Source organism: Notolabrus celidotus, chromosome 14 (genome assembly GCF_009762535.1).
Source record: "Notolabrus celidotus isolate fNotCel1 chromosome 14, fNotCel1.pri, whole genome shotgun sequence".
Lineage (NCBI taxonomy): Eukaryota > Metazoa > Chordata > Actinopteri > Labriformes > Labridae > Notolabrus > Notolabrus celidotus.
This window is the reverse complement of record NC_048285.1, coordinates 7,347,089-7,371,853: the sequence shown is the minus strand read 5'-3', so window position 1 is coordinate 7,371,853 and position 24,765 is coordinate 7,347,089. Positions and strand designations below refer to the sequence as shown.

Below are 24,765 nucleotides of genomic sequence, written 5' to 3'. Positions count from 1 at the left end.
CAGTCTACACAAATTCTCGGTCTAGCACCGCCAAAGGAGCATCTACATTATGGTTTTATTCAACATTAATCCTGACTGAAGCATCCACCCAACACAGCTATACTTTTTGTCACTCCCTCAAAGGAATCTTCCACTAAAGCTAAAAAAATGTCAGAACTTTATCAATCAATTTGTTGCTTTTGAGCTTTCACTCACACTGGTTTGAGAAATGATCATTTAAAAAGCACAACATTCTGCCTACATATATACTCAGATTTATTTAGTTCATTTAGTTTATGTTTTACTTGGGCTCAAATCCAAGGTACATGCAAGTTGCGATCCTGTTCCAAATATACCATTAGTTACCTAATTCCCTGGTCTGCTGCCATGTCAAAAACGTGAGTCATCAAGTGCTATAAATTCTGTGATCTTTTCATTAATTGCTTTAGCTGTGATTCATCTCTGGAAAACTTTCTGCAGCTCTCAAATCAGCATTACCGCACTCATCGTTTTCTTGGTGTTAATTCTAACTCTAACTGCTGCTTCGTATTTCTTCAATACATCTTTATTAAGATGATGATTTTTCAGGAGACTCACAGGATTTGTTGTGCTAAAACGTTTCCTCCTCTTTGAATGCTTGTGGCACATATTTTGAAAGTTGCAATCGTATCATCCTCCTCTAAGTGATGATCATCCATGTGGGTGACACCATCGTTACTGTAACCTATCCGCCTGATACATGTTTTACATACTTATTGGTAATTTCTTGCACGCTTCATGCACACAGGCACAGAGAGCACGCATGTGCACCCAAATAAAACAGTGGTCAATATGCACCCGTTTTCACAAGTGACTCATTCTTTTTTCAGCTGGAGGTAGAATGTGGCTGCTTTCGAACTTAAAATGAGTCGTGACTCCTCTGTTTGAAACACACACACACACACACACACACACACACACACACACACACACACACACACACACACACACACACACACACACACACCTTGATCCCTTAACATGTTTCCTACATGTGACATCCATCAGCAAAAGACCGCTGTCAGCTGTCCTCCATCCCTCACTCTGACTCAGGGTCTCTGACTGCCACAGACCCAGTTGTCACACCACTCCCTGCCACCCCTCTTTCTCTCTCTTTCCTCTCTCTGCCTCTCCACTCCTCTCATAGCGCAGTGAATAGACCCCTCTGTGCTCTGGAAGATTTAACTTGGGTTCTGTGTGTCACTAACAATCTCTCTCCCTCGACGTCACTCTGTAATACTAAAGCAGAGAAGCCGGCATCATTTTAAATACTGTTTTTTTTTCTGCACAGAGACCAAAGCTCAGCTGCACACACACTGTAGGCTACAGGCTTTGAATTACCACAGGAGAGTGGAGTGGGAAAGTCATTGTACGTGGGCTGCAGACACTGTAAATAACACAAGATTAGAGGCAACAATGCCTGTGTTCCCCTGATGCGTCACAGTGCAGACAGGCCATCTGGGCTCATTTAGCTCCTCATACAGATCAAACACAGAACTTTGACTATGCAACCATGTGCTATTTATGTGAAGTGGAGTTGAAAACCTTCTGTTTTATTTTTAGATATTTTTTGTCCATACTTTCACATGTTATCTAACATGGTTAAAAGCCGCTTTAATACTGAAAGTGAAGGGAGAGATGAGTCTCACTCTCCCCTTTCCCTGCCTAAGTTTACCTGTGTGGTTGGAGGACAGATATTGATTGGGAACATCTGTTGTAGTCACACATCTAAAAAGGTCAGAGATATTTTGGGACACATTTTTTATTTACCTGGGAGTCAGATGAGAGGTAAGAAAGTGTCTGAATGCTAAATATGAAGCGACAGCCTGCAACAGGGAGAAATGGTTAGTCTGGCCCTGTCCAAAGCTAACAAATAAAGTACAAAAACAAAATATACAAACATATTATCAACAGGTTTGGGTTTGACTTGGAACAACGTGCTATTTGGAACCAATTTCAAGTTGTTGTATCCAAGATTTTGCTTGCTTAAAGCACTGGTGAAGAACTTTACGCTTGTGTTGATGTTGGCGCCCCCTGTGGACAAAGCTGCACCCCTTCATCTTTGCAGAATTTTTCCTATCCATGTGAGGGTCATACTTTCCAAGAAATCTCATGCTGCTTTCTTTTAGCAGTGAAGTTTATTACTCACTGTGAATATTTGCTGAAGAAAATGTTAAATAAGACAGTTTTATCAGCTACTGTTCATGTCATCTGTCACTACACCCTCACAATGGTTACAGATATTAAGAGTTACCACACAGAGTTAGTGATGCGGATGACCTCACTGCTCACTCTGTTTCATAACTTGTTACAAATTCCTCACAGGAGCTTTAATAACAATAATTCCAATGCTTTGACTACAAACTGAAGGAGATGTTTTCTGAATAAGGTCTAACATTTGATTTCTTAAAGGGGCAGGCCTTTAGTCTTGCATTTGTTGCACTCATATTGGAGTTTTCAACTTTCTGACTTATAAATGGGATTCAAGGCATCGGTGCCCCTTGTAAATAAAGATGTACATCTTATGTCTTTGCTGATTTTGTCCTGTACATACAAAGGCACAATTTTTTGACACAAAGTCCCATCCTGCTTTCTTTTAACAGTCATTCAAACATATCTCTCACTGTTAGTTTGCTCTTGGAAACGTAACACAGGCTGTTTCTTCAGGGTGCTGTCACTCAGTCTGGTCTGACACCTACCCCCTCACAGCTGTTACAGGCAATAAGCAATTATGATATAAATATTTTCAATCATGTTGCTGGTAATCCTGTTTGCTTTTATAGGTCATGAAGAAGCATCAATATTAATTTGAATCTTTTTCACAACCAACTAAAAACTCCTTACGGTGGCTTTAATGACATCACGATGAAGTGATTCTGTAATAATTGACGCACTGCAGGACAATCGTGATCAATGATGATTGAGTTACATGAAATGCCCTGAAGGATAAAGTGTAGGCGCAAAGTGGCCTACTGGTTAAGTTGCCCATGTAGCAGGAGGCCCAGGTTTGAATCCAGCCTATGGCTCCTTTCTCGAATGTCATTCTCCCATTCTCTCCCAGTTTCCTACACTATCCACTGCCCTCTCCCTCTATCAAGGTATAAAAGTGCAGGATTGATGTCATCAGCACCATGAAGTCATGTGATGCAGGGAGTTAAACTAAAAAGGAATGTGTTTAGGGCACCGTAGAAAGATATTTGGGGCCACATAATCACATGAGTCAAGACAACAATATATTGCTGCAACGATATTTTGCCCCAACCCTATTCAACACATTTTGTAAAACTTGTGAAAAAGCAGCAAATAAGTGTGATCACACTGCAGGGAGGCGTTTGGGTTTTAAAGAATTCTCTATCACACATCCACTGTGGGAACGGGCTGTAATTTGGGATAAACCTTGTGAAAACAATCGACAAAAGCAAGCAAACAGTGGCTGAAAACTTGGAAAAAGGAATAGATCAAACCCAACCCTGAGGGAGAGATGTGATGTTAAGAAGCTTGTTTTTTCTTTTTTAGTATTTTTTGTTGTTTTTACTCACACATGAGCATCACTGAGCTGTTGCATCACAGCCTCCACAGCTAAACAGGCTGAAATAGGTCATCCCAAAGTGATAAATCAAGAGATGAGACAAACAAAATGCGACCCCAGCAACTCAAAGTGACAGTTATTAGTTGCAATGAGTGCTCCGCTTGGAGTTGGGGCTGCCAAGAAAGACCCATTTCCACGTTCCTTGTTATCTGCAGAGAAAAACGCCACTGAAGCAAAGAAATAAACTGCTGATCGCCAGGGAAACAGGCACACAGACACACACACTTTCACACATCGCCAAACACACAGTAAAAAAAACCAACAAATTGCTGCCTTCACACATGAGTGTCCACTACACAGGCATTCAAATCCATTGTTCCAATCATTTATCAACCAGATCAACATAATACACGGCAATAAAAGCACACAAACAGACACGTGGATGACACAACAGGCCGTCTTTGCGCTGTGAGCATGCCATTAGCGTGTGCAGTAATGGAGGCAGATGAGGGAAAGAAGCGGTTGCATTTAACTAGCCTGCAGAAATCAGATAACTCCACTCAGCACATATTGAAGGCACTTAGGCATCAGACAGAGGGGTTGGGAGTGTGTGTGTCTGTGTGTGATAGTGCGAGCGAAAAGGAAAGGGAGGCAGAATGACGTAGACGAAGATGTTAGGAGACAAGTACATCGTCTGTGTTGCAGGTTCTGCGCAGACTAACACATCACATCCAATGAGGAGAGTTTCTGCCAAAATTTAAGACGGCAACCAGAAAACAAATGGTTTCCAGCGTCCCCGTTCACACTTTTTCCCTCCCTTCTGTTCAATCTATCCCTCTCCTGTTCTTTTATATCATCGCTTTCTGTCTGTCTCTGTTCCTCTGCAGCATCTATCTATCTCTCAGCCTCCCCTAAATTCTCTTCTTTCTCTCTCCTCCTCATCCCCCTGCTCTATCTGTAAAGCACTTCCTCTTTCCACCACTCATCCTCCCATCCTTCCTCTCTCAACTATCTTTTAAGTACCACAAATCTCATTATCATATTTTATTCCTTTAATTAATCCCACCACCAGAAATAGAACTCTGTAGTCAATTTACAGCTGTGGTTGCAGGGTTTGCTTTCATTTATTACACCTACTCAACACAAGTTGTACTTGTGACTTTTTGAGGCTATACATAAAGGCTTATTAACATGTTTAATCCTGTCATTCATCCATGATAGACTTCCTCTCTCTAAACTGGACAGGCCTCTGACCTGCTGCCCACTAAAGTGTCTGGAGGTCAGTGTGACTCTGAGGGAGCCCAGCGTGGCTGCCGGTAGTAGCAGGGCTGGGCCTGGAAGTGGAGCTGCTTGTTTAGCAGTCCCACCCTGACCAGCACAAAGAGGGGGGGCAACGCCCTCCTCCACCGCCAGCCAGCCCAGACAGCACCCTGATTGGCCAGCTGGATGACCTTTGATCCCCCGCTGTATTGTGGTCTCAGCTGCGCCAACCCTCCCCCTTGGGTGTGCGTGTGTGCGTGTGTGTGTGTGTGTGTGTGTGTGTGTGTGTGTGTGTGTGTGTGTGTGTGTGTGTGTGTGTGTGTGTGTGTGCGCGTGTGCGTGTGTGAGTGTGTGTGCACGCATGTGTGCAACAACAACAAAAAAGGCAAACCTAGTGCAGCAATCAGAGCAGTGGAAAGGGGGAAGTGGTCTAAGGGGAAATGGAGTGTGTATGTGTGTGCGCACTTATGAGTGTAATGCTGCGTGGATGGATGTGGTGTAATTATGTTCTAGTTGAGTCTGACTTGCAACAGTGATTAGCTACATAACAGCCCATTTATATCCAGCGGCACCCTGGCATGGACTTCACGCGCTGGCACCTCTATCTTAACTTTGCCTTTCTCCCTTCACAGCCGTTCTCGGCCTCCTCAGACCCGTTGTCTCCCCTACACTTGAACTCAAACCTTTGGTCTTCATCAAGTAATAGATTTAAACCAATTCCCATTACCCTTTACCCCAAGCCCCAGCCCGGGCTAGGCTTATTTCACCCCCAATTAGCGGATCCATGTCATTCTTTAGTCCAGGGCCAAGATCAAACCATGGTGTTTTCATCAAGCTAAAACATTTAGACCAATTCTCACCATGTTTTAGCTCCATTCCAAGCTTTGGGATAGTTTTTGTCTAGCCCCAGATCATTGTCATCCTCTAGTCCCCATCACAGACCAAACATAGGCTTCTTTGAGCCCTACATTGAGATCAATCTTTGTCTTCCTTTAGCCTCTGATTTTCAATCAAACATAGTCTTCTTAAAGTCCAAGATCTCAAACAATGACTGTTCTTTTTTCTCCAGTCTGAGACCAAACTTGCCCTTCATTGGCCCCAGCTTTAGACCAAACCTAGCATGCCCCTTCTTCAAACTTAAGACCAAACCTAACCCATCTCTAAGTTTCCACTATACCAAACTGTCTTCTAGTAATATATATGTATGTTAGATTAAAAAAAATTTCGTTTGCTCTCAATAGAAAACCCAGTCTGTCCCCTTCTAACCCCATCCTTAGCCCTGTCCATCACATAGAGCCAATCTCATCTAGCTCACAATCCAGACCACATTTGGTACACTTTGACCTGCCCAATTTAGTCACTTAATAACCCAAGCTGAAACCCAATAGATATTCCTCTAGGTTTTAGTCTGGACTAAGTGTTTCTCTAACCTCAGCTCCACACCTAACCTCCCATTTCTCCAGCCCCCAGCTTTAGAGCAATCCTAGCCTTCCTCCTACCTTATGCCAGGCCACATAGTGATCTGAAAGACTAGTTCTGGGCCTGACCTCACAGTCCAGCATTGGGCTGAGCTGTCTTTGATGGTGGTCCAGGGCTTGTGGGCTGAAACACATTAGCCCTGCACTTACTGTCTTCATAATACACACACACTCTCTGTCTCTGTCTCTCTCTCTCTCTCTCTCTCTGTCTCTCTCTCTCTCTCTCTCTGTCCCTCTGTCTCTCTCTCTCTCTCTCTCTCTCTCTCTCTCTCTCTCTCTCTCTCTCTCTCTCTCTCTCTCTCTCTCTCTCTCTCTCTCTCTTCATATGCAGTGGGTCAGGGTAGACCACCCCCTAACAGCATGACTGGCTGTCTGAGGAATGCCATGTCATGGAACAGATGGAGCTCCTCAGACAATAGAGCCGCATGCATTAACTGGGCCTTATGTATGCAGGCATGTGCCAAGTGTGGAAAGGAGTGTGTGCATCATAGTCACAGTGTCTAAGACATGTTAGAGACACTTTTTTTTCCTCTCTTGTTCTGTGAATCTTCCATTCCTGTCAGGGAACAAGGGGTGTGGAAGAGATCACAAGAACTGCAGCACTTTTTTTGTAAAAATGAAGAAGAGGCCTTTAAAGGAGTTAAAAAAAACGATGCAAAAACACAGTGATCAAGGTCGCATGATGCAATAGAGCGAGATAGAGATAATCCTGCAGACTAATGATTATGGTCGTAAATATATTCAAACTGAGGGCGCGTGTTTCAGTGGCCATGCTGTCCCGCAGAAAACACATACAAACACCGCAAAGCCACAGACAATGATTGCCCAATAATCGACGTGATTTTTTCACAGATCAATCGATTACCTCATTCCCACGCCAGTAATGACGCAGTAACGTCTGTTCCATACGTTAATGGGTGTTAAGAGCAATAATAATGAGCCTTAAATCCCAGTAATGAGCCTATAAAGTTAAAGTGCTTGTTTTAGTGAGGCAACATGAGAGAATCTGAGATCATATTCAAGTTTAGTGTTGTTTTAATGTAACAAATTCTTCTTAATTATTTCTCTTTGGTTATGCATTAGGGATGGGGACCGCTATCAAAGGCTGGAGCTGCCACATTTCATTCATATCACACATATGGGCCCACTAGCGAGATCCTGACCCATAAGATGTGCACTTGTATCCAAACATTACAATTACGCAGAAACTCACAAACCAGAGACAGAAGAGCAATCTGAGCGGATAGTGCACTTCTCCATGGTGGATTCATTCATTATAAAGGCATTTATGACCGGCTCTCTAAATAGCCTATAACCCTGGAAGAGTCAGTAAACAGGGATGCCAGATTGGACGGGAAAACAGTGAACTCACCCAAGAGAACGACGGATGATCGGCTCCCCGCTCCTCCTCTGAGTAAATCCAGGACCCCGGACAGAAAAGATATTATACACCAGAATAATCTGAAATGGGTAATTTCACAAAATCCTTCTCCGCACTGGGAAAGCGATGTAAGGAAGGCGATGTGGAGCCGCAAATCAGCCAGGTCGCAGCACACACACACACACACACACACACGTAAACACAAACACACACAAAATTAAAAAAGAAAGGTTTCAAAGAACGACTCGGGGCAGATTTCGGTGAAATTGGTGTATCTGTAGTAATCTCGGATGCTTTGGTTGTTGACTGTGCACTTACTGGGCTGCTTCCTCCGGCTCCACCCGCTAACCCAGCCTTCCCATGCGCCCATTGGCACAGACAGCCGGACATGCAAATCCACTCTCCCCATTGATGTTTTCCAGAAACGAAAAAAAAAAAGAAAAAAGAGGCTGTCTCAGTCACTCCACTGCGCCACCGTGCGGAGGCTCAGTCACAGTGTTAATACATTTACTCCAGTCATCCCTGTGGGGAAATTCCCCTCTGCTTTCAGAGAGTAGCCTAGTTTCTGGGACAAGCTGGTCAGCAGCAGGGAGGAAGGGAAGTCTGTCTTGCTTAAAGGGGCTTTGTGAGGTTTGAGACTTTGCAGGATGCCTCTCTGGTTTTTAAAATGCTCCCTTATGTTATCACAGAGCAAACTAGTACACTGGTAAAATGCACTCTGATGAATAAAGCCAAGATTTAATGGTCCTAATGTGAGTCTCTGTCTGGCCTTTGACTTACTTTACCTTGTGGAGTCATGAGAAATTTCATGAGAAATGTTGATATGATTCTTGAGAGGGAAAATGTTGAATGCATTAAAAAAAAAGTAAGAAACAGAAAGTCCCTTACTCTCAAAAAATTGCCTATTGTTGCTTTACTTGTGAGTTTCAGTTTGTGTAGACTTTTATCCGACTAGTCACTTCTCACTTTTCATTTCATTTTCAGGTTTATCTGTCTTCACCAGTAATCAAGGCTTGATATGCATATACATCAGCAAAAATTTTGAGACAACAAAACTCGTTCAGATGCCAAAAAGTTCAATTTTAAATGCACAAAGGTGTGATGTCAAACCATGAAATCTTCATGTCTGGATTTGTTTTTAAGTCCTAGCGAAGATTTGAACTTGTGTAACTTTTGTTTGGTTGAAAAAAAAGCATGGCCCCTACTATTATCAGGCAAGATGTGTTCATATACTTAAAAGTGTGCCTGATAGGCATGTCTAATGAGACTAGGGCTTAAAATATATTTGAATATACTTTCTAAATGTTCAGAAAATAACTTATTTTAAACTGGAATTCCTCCCCGGTCTCTTAAATCTGCAAATTCCTAAACTATTTAAGACTTTAAAGTCTACAGTGGTAGTCTGTTACTAATTTAGAAAACAGAACTGAAATAAAATAACCCGTAAACATCTCCATGGAATTGTAGCGGTCGTGAAAGCAGATCAGAGAACTTACAGTAATGTTTCAATCAAATGAAGGCAGATCAGCTTATATAATAGAGGGAAAGCCTGCCAATTGACCCTTAATGTTCCCACTGTGGTCCCAGGAAGACCTTTAACATAATTTTCATTCAATAAAATAATATGGGTTAAGCTTTACTCTGGAGAAACATTTACATAAATGATTTAGACCCGGTAGAAATCACCCCTCACCAGTCCAGTTTTCACCTAAATGAACAAATCTGAGTCTCTGAGCAAAGAAGAGCCGACAAACTTAAGCCAGCTGCTTCTCACACGCAGAGAAACACTCCAACTTTCCATTGCGTGAAACTTCAAGAGAAGAATGTGCCTTTTCTTCTCTCCACATGTGCTGCACTTATTAACTGTGGCTGATTCCCAAAACTGGGAAAAGTAAACTGTGATTTTGCTGTGATGCATCAGAGCGCGCCCCACTGTGGAAACAGCAGCTGAGCTGTGCACAACAACAAAGCTTGGTGGAGGAACACTAACTGCAAGTACTAATGGAGATACAGTAAAAGGCTGCATCTTTCTCCATCAGGTTTTAATGACGTCAGTGAAAGCCTCACATCTCTCCTCCTGTGGTGTAAACAACACTTGAGCCTGCAGACAGCTCTGTAGTGCTGTAATGGCTTTATGGAGGACAAAAAAAGAGACAGCGCTGCTTTCAAACAGAAATAGCTTCCAAAAAAGACACATCAATGCCACCATTAGCTTATAGGACTTACATTTTTGTGAGCTGAACATGATGCTAAGCGGTCTATAAAAGAACAATGTAGGAGGAGGATGAGGTCAAACATGGCCTCCAGCCAATGACATCTTCCAAAGATGTCTGAGATTGAAATGGAAAGATCAATACAGAGAGGAGACAGTGCTTGGCTTACAGCTCCTTCTTGACACCTGCCAGTAAGACTCTGAGGCGTACAAATCTCTCATAATTTGTTTAATGAAAAAACAACAACAATGCACAGCATACATTCCTGTCATGAAGAAGTGTTCTTAAATAAACAAAGGTTGACAGTATTTCATAATCAGAAGCTCTTTTTGCCAGATTTAAGTTATTTGAGAAACCATGATGTCTTCACCAATTCCTTTAATAATCTGCTCGTCTCATCATACCACTTTGAAGAAAGATTCATTTTCTGCAACTCAACCAACAGCACACAAAGTCATTATAACAGGATGGAGCACCTGGCAGCATGAGGAGTAACACAGGACTTATGTCCTTAAGGCAGGAAAATATACATCCTATTGGAAATATGGATGGCCTTGCTGTCAGAGTGAGTGGCAGTCAAGGTAACACCTTATACTACACAGTACACATATTGACTATTAACCAGCTGCTTTTTTGCATTCACATCAAAAGCACTTTGGCTTTTTGAGTCCTAAAAAGCACTTGTTCATTCCTTATTCTGCTTCTTTATTGTAGTAAATTGTATTCTATAACTACAAGACTATTAAGAATTTCCTTTAAACCCCCAAATCACTGCTTTTTCAAAGTGTGAGGGCTTTTGTATGTTATATGAACACACTTCACTTCAGTATGCACAGGACAGTATGAGCAAAGCATGTTAAGATTATAATTCAGTTGTTTAGTAATTATAGAATACAGTCATGCAGGATAAAGGAATTTATGAGTGCTTTAAAATGACAAATTAAGAGTCAGTATGCCGCTGATATGCACGCTAACAAGCAAAAAGTACATTTTTAATATGTGTACCTTAATATAAAGTGCTACCAAAGTCAGATTATACAGTACATGATGTCTTTGGAGTGACTGCACAAAGAGTGAACAGGCTGAATGCAGATTAGTTCTTTTTTCTTTTGGTGTGACAGAGAGATGTACCAACATGATCAGACACACTCCAACACTCAAAATGGATTAAATAATCATCTCTTCTATTATTATACAGATTAAATCACCATTATTAACATTTAGGCTTCATCATATATCTTTTATGGCACAATTTTTACCATCATATACAAAGTAACCATGAACCGGGTCATGGTTGAAGGATTTATGTTTGTGGGTAGAGACAGTCAAAGAGAGTCAAGCATCGCTCAGATTGAAGTATTTTGCCATAGTCAGGTACTCATGGTCATGGCGGAAAGTCTTTAGTGAGTCTTATCCGTTTCGTCCTCTTTCAGATCAAAGACTCCATTATTTTTCTCCCCTTCCTCCCCGTCTACTCTGAAAAAAGTCAGTGATCTCGTCCCTCAGTGTCTAAGCTTCAGCCTGTATTGCCTGCTCCGCCTGCTTCCTCTGGTTGTAGTTGTTGTACACATCCATGAACATGTCTTTGCACTGTATGTGAGCATTCAGTTTGGAGCAGATGAGGAAGGAGCCAGCCATCTTGCGATGGAGGGAGTATGTCTCCTCAGGTGGAGGGGTGAGGCGGTGGCGTAGCATGACGGGAATGAGGCTCTGGATGCGCTGGGTGGTGCTCTGAATGCCGAAGTCGAAGGGCTCAGCGGACGCAAAGGCTTCACCGAGGATCATCACTGCCTCCACATGGGCATCTGCGAAGGCCTGGTGGGGAAACGGAGAGGTGTTACGATGGATGTCCATGTGCATAAAAGTAAGTCAACAGCATGCTGTATGTTACTAAACACAAACAGACTTTAAGCTGAATTAGGAGCGTCTAAACTAAACAAAGCATTGTTTACATGGAGGTTTTTTTAGTATTTATTATTATTCTCATATTACAAAAAAAACACCATTATCTGCACAGCTCTGATCATCAAAAGTGTATCCAGTCATTTTGTCTGCCAGTCCACATAAATCCACTCTTGAATGTAAGGCTATTTGACGTGTCTCTTTACAAAGACACATAAACAGTAGTAAGAGAAGAAGAAAAAACATGGATCCAGCTCAGAGGAGTGACACTGAGGTAAGAGGACACATTCATTTGAAGTAGACAGACAAGACAGAGGAGGATAAACCATATCAAAAATAAATGAGCACAGCAGCAGAGACTAAAATACCTCACCTTGGCCTCGAAGCCCGTCAGAAATTTCAGGTCCTTGGATTTGGAGAGAACAGTAGCTCGATCGCCCACGGAGGCTGCATGTACCACCTGAATAGCAACAAAGTGATGATATGGATGTGGTCGTCATGTTTATTTTAAGAGCTCCTCTTTAAAGCTGTGCTAGACTGAAGTAGCTGCAAGCAACAGAAAGTGGTCCAGATTATGTCGGACAGTTTTCACCCAGCTGTTGCAAAATCTAACCAGAGACTCTTGTGCTTCATTATTCAAAGGAATCCTGTATAAATGTTGTGAGGTTCTGGTGTAGTATCGATTTAGATTCAACATACCTGTACGTAGTCATCTGTGAAGGATTCTGGGTAGCTTCTGCACGCGCCAAAGTCCAACAGGACAACCTGAAGACAACACATAACTGTTGGGAATCTGTAGCGTGGAGGTTTTTAGCTTTAAGCAGAACAAGTTATTCATTTCTATGTTGGACAATTCATAAACAACTTTACTGCCAGACTCTCCTCACCTGGTTGGTGTCTGAGTTGTAGAAGAAGTTGGCCCAGTTTGGATCCGTCTGCATGAACCTGAACTCAAACAGCTCTCTGAGACATAGCTGGAGGATGTTGTAACAGATCTGTAGGCACAGGGAGAACAGAGATTTATGTTTGCTGGCACAGCATTATTATCATATAGCTCCTGTTGTAATGTATACTTTACAGTTACATGTACATTGCTACAGCAAGTAAGCTAAGACCAAGTTTTCTCTGCAGCGTGCTCTTCATGACCCTCACGTTTACATCCGTTACCTCTCCTTCACTTAAAATAACTCATAGATTCCAGCACTTTAACTACTAAATCTGGTTTATAATTCCTAGAATATTCTGAACTAGTTGCGCATTTGCAAAATCTTCCGTTAAGCCTCAAATTCCTGAAAATCCAACCAAATTCACTTGTTGTCTCTGCCTCCAGTGTGTCCCTCACATTGCAGTAATATTGAGAAAATTCAATCACAAATGGGATCCATGTGCTGGCTGAGACAAACCCATACCTCGTTCCTGGTCTCCTGGTCCAGGTCTACACAGCGGTCCAGAGGGACTCCCTGTACCAGCTCCATGGCCAGCACCCTGCGACCTGAAAGCTCATCGATCACCTCAGGGACCTTGAAATACTCATTTCCCTCCAGCAGAGACCTGAAGGACAGACACAGGTGGTCATGAGAACAAGTTAAAGACAACACAGTCACGGAATGTGGTTTGTGCAGGAGTAGAGTAAGTGGAAGATATGTAATCTGTTTAAAAAAAAAAGAGCACAAAAGAAAGTGTTTTACTTCTCAGATCCATAATGCATTCATATGAGTGTATTATTTTGGTACAAATGCTTAAACTGATAAAATATCACATTTAAATCAGACTTGGCCTCGAACTGGAGCATTTGCTGCATTAGGATCGTCAGATGGAGAGGGGGTCTCAGACTTGATTAGGTTTGTCTTATTGTTTTTGTAATTATTTTTCTATTTAAGGCTCTAATCATTTATTTAGTTTGGAGTAAGAGCTGAAACGTGTGTTCCGCTGCATGCACGTTCACGGTTCTTATTCAACAACAGTTCTTGCCAGGATACCAAAAGAGGTGCTACGTATTGTGAGTTCCGCTTTCAAAGATTTTACAGTCAGTGCAAAGAAGAGCAAAGCAACATGTTCGTGTTGAGCCATCAAAGAGAGGACAGAGCCTCAAACAGACATCTGCTCAGGATGCACAAAGTGGGATATGATAGTTAGTTGTTTGTTGGTTATAATTCTGATGACTAGTGACTGGACTGCAGGTATTTTTAAATGTATTAGACACCTGCAGTGATCCAACTTCATCAGAAATAATGAGTGCATCTCCTCATTAAGAACCTCGGACCAGGACTCTCCCTTCAGATTCTCCTTTTGTGACTCAGACTTGACTCAGATCTGAACAATGAGGACTCAAGACTGGACTTGCATTCAAAGTTTGGTGACTTGACAACAACACTGGTAGTAGAGCAGACATTTAGTCAACCCTGCAGTTCTCATCCTGATATTTTAAAGCTAACACTGAGTAGTTTGTATTGTGCTGCATGCTAAAGCTACATGGTGTTTAACTAGCTTCAGTGCAAGACGCTTTACGCTTCAAGTTCAAGTTAACCTACTTGAACTTCTTGGCACACTCTGCCTCCCTCTTGTAGTCACACTCCCATGCAAGCTCCCTCTGAAGAACCTCGAGGCTGCTGTCTGCAAACAGACCTGCAGAAAAATACAGAGGGAAGAGTTAACATTACATTCAACAACATACAGATTTTCATCTTTCTGCAGAAAGCAGCTTTCAGAACGTTCGTAGCTCTGTTAATCATTGAATACTCAATAAAAACAGAGCAGGGACTTTTAATGTCACTGAAGTTTATAGGAGACAAGTAACGTCTGTGAAAATGATGCAGAATCCTCAGTTAAGAGCTGTAACTACAGCACCACCCCCTGGACAAAACTGTTACAGTGAGCTTGAATGAAACAAATCAGTAGAAACAAATCAATAGGAAAGGTTTCTATCACCTCACATTACAATAATGAGGGGCAGATGAAGGACAGATTGCAATACGTTTGAAAAAGGGTTGGAGCTCCATTCAGGGATACAGAGTTCCCACATCTGCAGAACTTAAATACACTACAAAAAGGACATTTTTCAGTGCTGCTCATGTGCTTCAGTGATGTGCTGTTGAGATGCTTAACAGTGAGACTAAATCCATCTTCTGTTGATGCTTTTGAATACAACATTTTAAGTTAAATAATCTTTTAATTCACTTTTCAAGTTCCAACAAAAGAATGGGAAAAATGGACAGAGCCTTTTTATGTGAAAAATATATCATTTAACCTGACAGAGGATCTGTATTTTCATCACTTCAGAATGTATCAGCAGTATTTTACTGAGCAGAGGTCTTGAGTGAGAAAATCAAAACCATGTATTGATGTAGCCGTTACCTCCGGGCAGGACCACGCTCATTTTCAGAACCGACATCAGGTTATTTATGTCACTGTGAATGCTCTCTGCCACTCCGGGGTACTGAGGGAATAACAGACAAAATCAATGTAGGCGGAGATAGATGGAGGTTATTAGGGAGGTAGAAATAGAGAAGACTTAAATACCTGGATCTTCATGGCGATTTCTCTCCCATCTTTTAATACCCCATGATGCACCTGGCCGATGGAAGCTGCAGCAAAGGGTTTGTCTTCGAAGGATGAAAGCTTCTCTCGCCAGCCTGGTCCCAGGTCCTCCTCCAGAACTTTCTACACAGTCAGAACCAAAGAGAAAGATTTATTCTCTGAGGAAACTAAAAAAAAACATCTTTGAAATCTACATACTGTACATCCAGCCACACCGCTAAACTGACAGGCTAATAAAAGAGAAAAGATCACTCTGCATTTTACTTGATCTAATCTGATCAGAAACACAAATAGCTGCACAGGTTTCTGACATCATTTACTGCTGGTCAGTGGTTGAGTTCCTGCTTACATTCATCTGCCAGACAGGCATGAAGTCTGCACTTTGCCGGACCCGCTCAAAGATCCTCTGCAGCTGAGGGTTGATAAAAGTGTTGTCTGAGGAAAAATAAAGAAAAAAAAGGATTATTGTTGCACTCAGACACCTTAAGTGACTGTGAAGACATCAAGAACAATATCTTATTGTTTTTTTGTTATTTTATTGAGGGAAAACTAAACATCTGTAAGATGTTGATTTAGGATGGCTACTAGTGCAGTGTTTGAAAATGAAAATAGAGTTAACTGTCAATGTGAAATACCATTGAGTTTGTTAAAATGTGGATTAAACTGGTTTAAATGAGGATTTAGCAGACACTATAAATGTTTTAACTAAAACTAGGCCTGGTTTGGTCTGAGGTCAGCAGGCAAGTCAATTCAAACTGTTAAAAACTGTAAATGACACAACATGAACAGTATTTTGACATCAATGGCTCCATAAGACGAAGGGACGTAGGGATATAAGGATATATCACAAGACGGTAAAAAATCAATATAAATATGGGTGGATTAAAATCGCTTCAACAAAATTTGTATTGCGAAATTATTTTTAAACAGTAGAAGGCGCTATCTGCATTTCACTCCGCTTGTTCAACATCATGAAGTCTCTTGCGCTGCTCTCTCATCACTCGCTGAGTTGAGCGTAACAGACGTGGCGGCAGCAGGTGAAGACCGAGCAGTTCATGATGCAGCTTTGTGTTTACAGTCTGAGGTACGACAGCATTTTGGCTTTCCCTGATATTCCTGAAGAAAAACATGTCAATTCACAGCCAGGAGCATAAGCTGCACTATTGTTTCTTTAAAGAGATTTACCCATATTTGTTTCAATATTTAAAAGTTTGGGAATTGTTCACTTTACATTTCTTTATAATTGTTCTGAATTTTCTAACAAGGTATTTTTGAACGGTTATTTTAGTTTTTTGCAAGGTGCTGAAAAAAAGTGTGCAGTAGTTTTATTTGAGTTACAACACACCTTAAAAATGAAAAAAGATTACTTTTTTTACAAAGAAATATAAGAGAAAAATATATATTACAACTGTCAATATTTGAGAATTGAAATAAAATAACAGTTATTTAAATTTTAAGTTCTATCAAGTTTTCTTGAAAATAGTTAGTGAATCGTATCATGAACCAAAAATCGGGATTCGAATCAAATGGTGGGTTGAGTGTATCCTTACATCCCTAGGGAATTGTTTAAAATACTGCTATGAGCGGAAAACTAAAAGGATTATTTTGTATTCTTAACTATCATAGCAAATTCTCTGATGAAAAGAATAGTGCAATATTGTCTTAAACCTTCATTAAGGTTCCAAATTTCTATATTGCATTTTTGAAAATGAGTATCTATCCAATGTGTAAATAGACGTCCGGTAAAGTCCAACAAAGAATTTAGAGAAATGAAATGTAACAACAGCCCTTTGGTCAAATAAAATGTACAAACTAAATCTGATGTCAGAGGAGCATCACAGTGCGTACCTTGAATGCTGAGCATCTGTCCTATTTTGAGCGCAGCCCCACGGACTTTGCACAGTGTGTTGACGATCCTTTCAGCGTTGGCCTCTGACAGGAGAGGAGAGTCTAACAGCGAATTCATGTCTGCAAAACATACATTAACACATACACAAAGGTATTGCTTGAAGTGATTTAAAACATGACTCTTAGAAGAAACAATATAAAACACAAGCTTTTGAGTGTAATAAGGAATGTTTATAAGAAGTAAAATGGCACAAACAAGAGTAATCTGTCTCCACAGTGATCTTCTTTCTGGTGTAAAACAGAGGCAATACCACAACATGACACACTCTTCATCAACCACAGTTTACAGCCTGTTCTCAGGTTTGATTTAATGCCTGTCTGGTGCATGGCAGGTGCTGACACATGAGAAACTTCTCCAGGGCTGCCCAACTGTCCATCTGTGTGCTAGATCTGCTAAAAAGCTCTGTATAGAAGAAATCACCAGAAGCTATACAGTATGTGAAGAGAATATCTGTACCTCCTTTCTGTTTGCCTCCCAGTGACTGTTTTGCCACTTCTGCGATGGCACCAATCCCGAGTCCTACAGCCAAGCCTGCAGCGGAGAGACAGACAGACAAGTGGTTTTAAATTTAGGGCCACTTAACAGATGCTCGAGGGAAGTGCTGAGCTGACACAGCTGCTGCTGCTGCTGCCACTAGTAGAAGAGAGAAGTATTTAATACATCGTGTGTCAGAAATAATTACTCATTTCTGAAGAACTGAAAAAATATTAACTTTGCCTCACGTGTGGCTATGAAGCACTTAATTGACCTCACAAAATACACTATGAATCAAACTTATATTAACTTGTGTACAATCATATTTTAAGAACAGCCAGTGTTGAGGTAATAAATCCCTGTCCTGGAGATTTAATGACTAATAAGGGACATGAGATGCTGCATTGTATGTGTGCAATAACAGCTCTGTTTGCTCTGCATTCACCACTGGTTAATAAGGCAGGCATTATATTTTAACTCCTGCTCTGCTTGGAGCAGTCTGCAGAGCAACAACCTGGAGTGGATTGAGTTGGATTCTCTCTCTGAGTGCTGTGCAAAAAGAAAGTTGCACTAAAAAAGAAAAAAAGAGAGGGAATAAAGTTAATTGTTCTTACCACCAAAATTAACCAGCCTGCTTATTCTTGTAGCGGGTACTTTCCTCTCTCTGGCCCGGTCACTCAGCTGATGGAAGACATAGTGGGAAAAAAAGTCAATTAAAAAATCCTGATGATCTATTCTGGTTGTTTTTAGTTCATTTTTGATCTGTAGCGCAAAAACCAAAGCAGAAAGTTCTCCAGACAGTGACCTTTCATTATACAGTAATGGCAGACAGTATATGACCCACATTACATAACATGAGTCGAGTCAGATCATAACATGGCCCTAACCTCCGTCTCCTATTCATTTCCTGCAGGTATCATTTAAACATAGCACTCATTACTATTTGCTCAACATTAGTGTTTAATGGAAACCCTCTCTTAGCCTTAATAAAACTGATACAAGTTTATCCATTTATAGCTTCATTTTTCAAAACCATTAATCATTATCTTATTGCTTCTTTTCAAGCCATTACCTGCCCCAATCTAAACCATCACTCACATAATCAAATAAAAGGCCTGAATATTAAATCATAAAACCTCCACCTTCTTGTTGCAAAACCTCAAGGCACTACCCTGTTCAACAAAATAACCCATAGAGATTGGACGTTTACAAATAAAAATACAAACTCTGAACTCTTGCATGACTATTTTTTTGCTGTACTTTTATGTCTGCTGTTTCATTTTACTGTGCAGTGCTTTTATTTTACAGCACATGTTAAAACCCATCATAGTTTAACAAAGTGGATTTGATTGACATAAGTTAGATTTTAAACCAACCTTCTGCCTGACAGGTTTAACCATGGACTGCTTTGCCTCCCTGGCTTTCTTGATGTCTTCTGGTGTGAGTCTGGCCACCACCGTGTCATGCACAGACCTGGTTTGGCAGTAGTACCGGTGAATGTGGTGGGATGTGTGGAGAAAGCGTGCACTCTGTCCTGGCCACCCTGCCCCTGTAGGACCTGTCCCTGGGGGTGGGGGACCTCCTCCTATTGCAGAGAGAGAACACAGCAATGTTTAATTGATTACATGACTGAGTATTAGAGACCCTTAATCTGACTACTTTGAAGTCTTACTGTATCACACAGGCTGCTCTGTCTGGCCTGTTGATCAACAAGAAAAAAGCGAATATAACACAACACTAAAGCGACTATGGAAGGTTTTCAGCTGCTTTTAAAGCAGACTGAAATGAATACTGAAGCCTCTATATGATCAACAAAGGCCAATGTGACCATCAGTGTGAAGACTGATTGAGAGGCGGCTGTGGCTCAGTGGTAGAGTCGGTCGTCTCTGAACCAGAAGGTTAGGAATTTGATCCCAGGTCAAGCTGCCTGTTGGTGGGGGCTTAAATAGCAGCCTCTGCCATCAGTGTATGAAGGTTGTGTGAATTGGTGAATGTGAGATGTCATGCAAAAGCGCTTTAAGTCGTCAGACGACTAAAGAAAGTGCTGACTAAATACAGTTCATTTACCGTTGTTCACATTTTTCAAAGCAAAGAGTGTTGCAAAGTAAAAAAAATGGAATGTTATAGAAAGCAGAATGAGATATTTTATGGAAAATATACCTATACATGCATAAGACAAGTTTAGCAAAGAGATGAATTTCACAACCTTTTATTGCAGTCTTCTGTATATGACAAAATTACACGTTTCTTAACACTATTGTGCTTTGTATATATTTTAACAATTAAAACAATATCTTAATAAAAATCTTTACACACTGGAAAAGGTCAGTTCACAAAAAAATATATAAATAATATGCATTTCTGGATTAACAATACCTGTTGACATTTCTGCTGCAGCTCCTGCTTCAGGGGGGAACTCAGACCCCATGGCCCATTTGGCTGCTTCATCTGGGTCCACATTCTCCCAACCCTCTGCATCCGGAAACACGTCCTCCTTTATTGATTCTTGCTAAAGGCACAACACAATTGGAGGTATTATTTTACCAAAACTATACCAGGTGTTCAGATAACTTTATTTAACTGTTATTTTCCTATGACATTAAACATTTAATTTATTATCTGGTGTGCAAATCATCAATCATCAATCAATGCCCATCACAGGTAAGAGTTCATACCGTATTGCCGCCCATAAAGGTGCCAACCAGTCCTTCCACTACGTCCTGAGCAGCTTTGACCCCTGCTCCCATGGAGGAGTTGCAGGCCATTAACCGGAGCTGTTCTCCCTGAGTGTTAACCATGGCAGACCCCACTTTACCTGCCCCTCGCAGCACCTGCAGGACTTCTGAAAGGATCACTGCATAAAGAGAGGCGAAGAGAGGAGGGGGTCAGGTTACATCGTGGAAGATGGTAAGAGCAGCAATAAGGGACAAAAAGAGAACACAAAGTACCAGACACACCCACCACAGTATAACTCCACAAGAAAAGGATTGAACACCTGCATAATGCATTTATTAAGATAACTGAAACTTTTCTAGATACACGAGATTTTTGGGATAAAATTGTAGGTAATATTTCTGATTGTTTAACCTTGAGAGGTTCTCAAGTCATGCACATGTGCAATACACACGTGTGACGTACAATACCAATACTCAGACCTACAGTCTAGTAAAACAAATCCAGTAGCTTACAGAAATTCAATGAAACAACAACAGATCGTCTACCTTAGCTAACTAGTTAGCTGGTCGCTGTTTCATGGTTAGTGTAAACCAAGTTGTGTAACAGAAGCATGACTGAAGCCTGAAATCTAGCTAGCGACACATTCAAGCAGCTTCAAACGAGGGTGAATTGTCCACATTGAAAACAAATCATTACTGAACAAATTAAGTCACTCACTTTTCCCAAAGCTGTGTTATCCAGTGTTTTCTCAGTGAATGTCCTCTTCTACACCACTATCCCGGTCGTGTTGTCAGTTTTGCAACGATTCAACACCCGGAAGTACTACTGTGATTGACATGTCTGGGGAACAATCACACTTCGACCTTTGATAAGTGGGCGGGACAAATATGACGTATATATAGGGTTTTCCGTTTCATCCAATGGCAATACAGAAGACCGGAAGAAGACAGGATTATGTGTCCAATCACAGTCCTCTAGGGGCGAGACTTAAGTGACTCAACATCCAATGAGAATTAAGGGGTGTTGCGTTTTTACATGCACGTGCAATAAGACAGTTACTAAACAAGAAAGTGGAGGAACCATACAAGTCTAAAAAGCCTGAATATTAAGCTATATTTATGTAGTTTATTCTGTTTTCTCCATGTGTTTTTCAGCACACCTCGTTGTATAAGTCAAGTCAGTTTTATTGTCATTGTCATTCAACCACAGATGAGGTATAAATCTAAGGAGACATCACCCTCACAGACAAGGTAATATGAAAATAAATATGATATATAAATAATCAAATAACAAACAATAACAAACCACATGAAGATGGGACAAACAAGTGAGGTAGATGTGTGCACATTCAATGTAAATATAGCAAATAAGAGAAATGTAAACATTGTGAAGAAAAGCATGGTTAGTCATGGGATATTAACACTGTTATGTATAGACTGTAAATACAGTATGTTGCAAAAAAAATGCACAAATAAAAACTGTTACAGTGCAGTGGTAGCAGTAAAAAAAACATTTAATCAAATGGTGTGAGTATTTGTGAATATATAGGTAAATAAGTACCTAGAAGGCACAGTGATGAGGCAAAAGGCACAGCAATGAAGGATGAACTGGTAGGGCGTTTTGCCCAAACAAGTCTCTAAACTGAAAAAGCATGTTTGTCTGGTAAACATTTCATTTTTGATACTTTGTATAAACCAAACTCATGTGTCTCACCTTGCACGTGATTAGGATACAAATTAATAAGAGGACCCTTGAGTGAAACGCTGTCATCACTGCAGAGACCAAACAGAGAGGCTGTGCATTGAAACACATTACTTAGTATAAAAAAAGAAACAATGCTGCATATTCTAATATTGCTGGAGCAATGAAAGATTTCACATTGAGAAATATTACTTGTCAAATGCCAGTTTGGTCTTGTGGCATGCCCAATTCATAGAGGCTATTCGTTGGAGCAGACAATCTTGGTTCAATTCCAACCTGCATCCCTTTACCCCATGTCTATCCCCAATCTGTCACCCAGTTTCCTGCTCTACTCAATCCCTCTCTGAATGAGGGCAGAAATACCAGAAAATAAACCTAGATATACTGCTTTTCTCAGCAATACCCATGAGTCAACCAAACAACAGATATGTGAAATTAAGAATAATTTACATAAAAAGTCTTTGATTTCAGCTTTAACAGAAAACAGAAGTATTTGGAGCCATAACATGATATCATCATTGAACCACCATATGACCCCACTGGAATATGAATCATTTTGAGTTATGTAGGATGTAAGGTTATTCAGGTTTTCATTTTTTATTGTTTTGTGTTTTTTCAAGGGAAACCTGAAAATATTTGTGTTAGTTATGTAGGCTTGTAAGTAAAGTATGCTGAAAATTTCCTGTAGTGGTTTATACGGTGGCCCTGAAGGGCAAAACTGAACAACATTTCACAAAAACATCACTTAAAAATGTGTGCAGGGACTCAGCTGAGTAGTAGTTATTGAAACAGGAAATAATGTTGAGATGTCGAGTTCTGTCCAATCAGAACCAACAAGTGTTGTCCATTCCCTTTCCGTTTTGTGAAATGTTGTTGTGTTTTGTGCAATATTTTCATGTTTCCTGACCGTAGGTTTGCCTTTTTTTTAATTAATTTGCAACTGACCCAAGAAATCTGCGACTATTATGTATACTTTTTGAAGAAGATGAATCAGAGTTTAAAACTCGAAAATTAAGCTTATGTGACAGCCAGAAGCAGACTGAAATTGACAGTAAGGTCTACCTAAGAGAAGCAGTCTGCAGACGACTATGCCCATAGGCACACGCAATGCAGTGTCTGGCCCTCTGCTGGATCGAGAAGGCACTGCTCTGACTTCTTTTTGACTCCAAGCTATATGACATTCAAATGTATGCAAAACATAAAACCACTGCAATACAAACACTCACAGTATTTCTCTAAAACTGCCCATCCAAACATATTAGGTGGTAGTGTAAACATACTGGTGACATCTCATTTCCAACACAAGCACCTACAGGTTTTTGAAGACAGGAGGAAACTTTAATGATCCTTGTTGGCAAACTGGGTCATTGCACCAAAAACAAGAAAAAAAACAGCTCTTGACACCTGATGGAGGCCCATAGACCTTGTGTTTCAGTATTCCAGTAATCTATGCTGCAAGTGAAATGACAGCATGCTGGAGTTGTCTCTCCTTGCCTGTGGGTATATCCTCCCACGCACCTGTCTACAGGAAACTGAATGTGAGTATTGGTCTTTACAGCCAAGATTCATTGCATCAAATAAAAATGGCTCTTGAAAGATGTAATTGAAAAAAGGGAATAAAATTGGCACTCAATTATTTTATATCAGCGGTGAAACTGTATGAGAACAGTTAAAATGTAACAAATTACATGGGCAATTGCAAGGACGACTCAAATAGTGAAATGAAAATGAAAGAAGATGATGAAATTAGGAAACATTTGTATAGCACCTGTCCAACAATATAGGGAAAATGCTACAAGAAATTTTAATTGAAAAATATTAGGTGATTTAAAATAGAACATAGGGAGAAAAATGCACACACACATTGGTTGTTTCATATAAAATGTGTTTTTTTTTGGAGGTTTTGAACCTTTCTGATGATGCAGTTATAGCCTATATTTTGACAAGCCACCTAAAATGTAATAAGAAATGTGCCTTACTATAACCATTAAAACTTTTGGGTGTGTTTTTGTTTGTCTTGTTTTTAAAAATCCCTCCCTGGACCAGGATCTGTGTTGTCTCTTCTTAAAACATGATCTTACATGGCTGTATTTAAGGCTCTTTATTATGATTAACGAAATACAACCTAAACACAGTGGCGCAGAGGAAAGCACTCCAGGGGGTCATAAAGGTGGCTCAGAGGGTCATCGGCAGGATGTTCAGGTGCATGAAAACTTGCACAAATAGACTGAAAAACAGTTTCTACCCCACAGCCATCACTGCACTGAACACTACTAAAACATAAATTCAGTACTGTGATATCTTACCTGAGGGATTGTGCAATGAATGTCCAATGTAGATGTATGTGTGGGTTTGTCTGTCTTGTGGGTTAGTCTGTGTTTTCTTAGCACATATTTTTTTTTATATTATCTATTTGCACTGAAACAAGATTGCACTTAATTTCGTTGTACTTGTAACAATGATAATAAAGATATTCTATTCTATTCTATTCTATTCTATTCTATTCTATTCTATTATATAACATGCTACATACTCCGACATTATCATTGTAAGTTAGTTTCATGGTCTCCAGTTTATTTCAGAACAACAAATGTCCGATTGCCAACGCGCTCATTATATATTTCCCCTCAAAGTTAAAGTGTGATTTTGATTTATGCATGCTCATTTATTTCCCCACCTGTCACTGA

General features: G+C 40.5%; 2 protein-coding genes across 2 annotated transcripts in view; both read right to left on the bottom strand.

Moving 5' to 3' along the window:
- numbl (NUMB like endocytic adaptor protein) overlaps positions 1–8,067 on the bottom strand; it is a 69,542-nt gene extending 61,475 nt beyond the window's left edge. Inside the window, exons 1-2 of the mRNA XM_034700413.1 lie at positions 7,985–8,067; positions 7,658–7,781 (exon numbers count right to left, since the gene is read on the bottom strand). The gene's annotated coding sequence lies outside the window, so the exon portion shown is untranslated. The remainder of the gene's footprint in view (positions 1–7,657; positions 7,782–7,984) is intronic.
- A 2,025-nt stretch (positions 8,068–10,092) lies between these two features.
- coq8b (coenzyme Q8B) lies at positions 10,093–21,240 on the bottom strand. Its single transcript, XM_034701401.1, has 16 exons — positions 21,095–21,240; positions 20,377–20,555; positions 20,078–20,210; positions 19,078–19,286; positions 18,316–18,382; positions 17,684–17,758; positions 17,167–17,286; positions 15,668–15,753; positions 15,301–15,441; positions 15,136–15,217; positions 14,313–14,406; positions 13,191–13,332; positions 12,669–12,776; positions 12,481–12,546; positions 12,155–12,241; positions 10,093–11,694 (listed from the first exon to the last, which is right to left on the bottom strand). Coding segments are annotated over exons 1-16 (1,896 nt in total). The 5' UTR covers positions 21,096–21,240; the 3' UTR covers positions 10,093–11,388.
- Between the last annotated feature and the right edge of the window lie 3,525 nt (positions 21,241–24,765).

Coding starts and splice junctions, on each gene's coding strand:
- coq8b (XM_034701401.1), bottom strand. Junction 15,442..15,667: donor TGCCTGTCTGGCAGATGAAT/GTAAGCAGGAAC, acceptor CTGACTGTGTAG/AAAGTTCTGGAGGAGGACCT. Junction 12,242..12,480: donor TCACAGATGACTACGTACAG/GTATGTTGAATC, acceptor GTTGCTATTCAG/GTGGTACATGCAGCCTCCGT.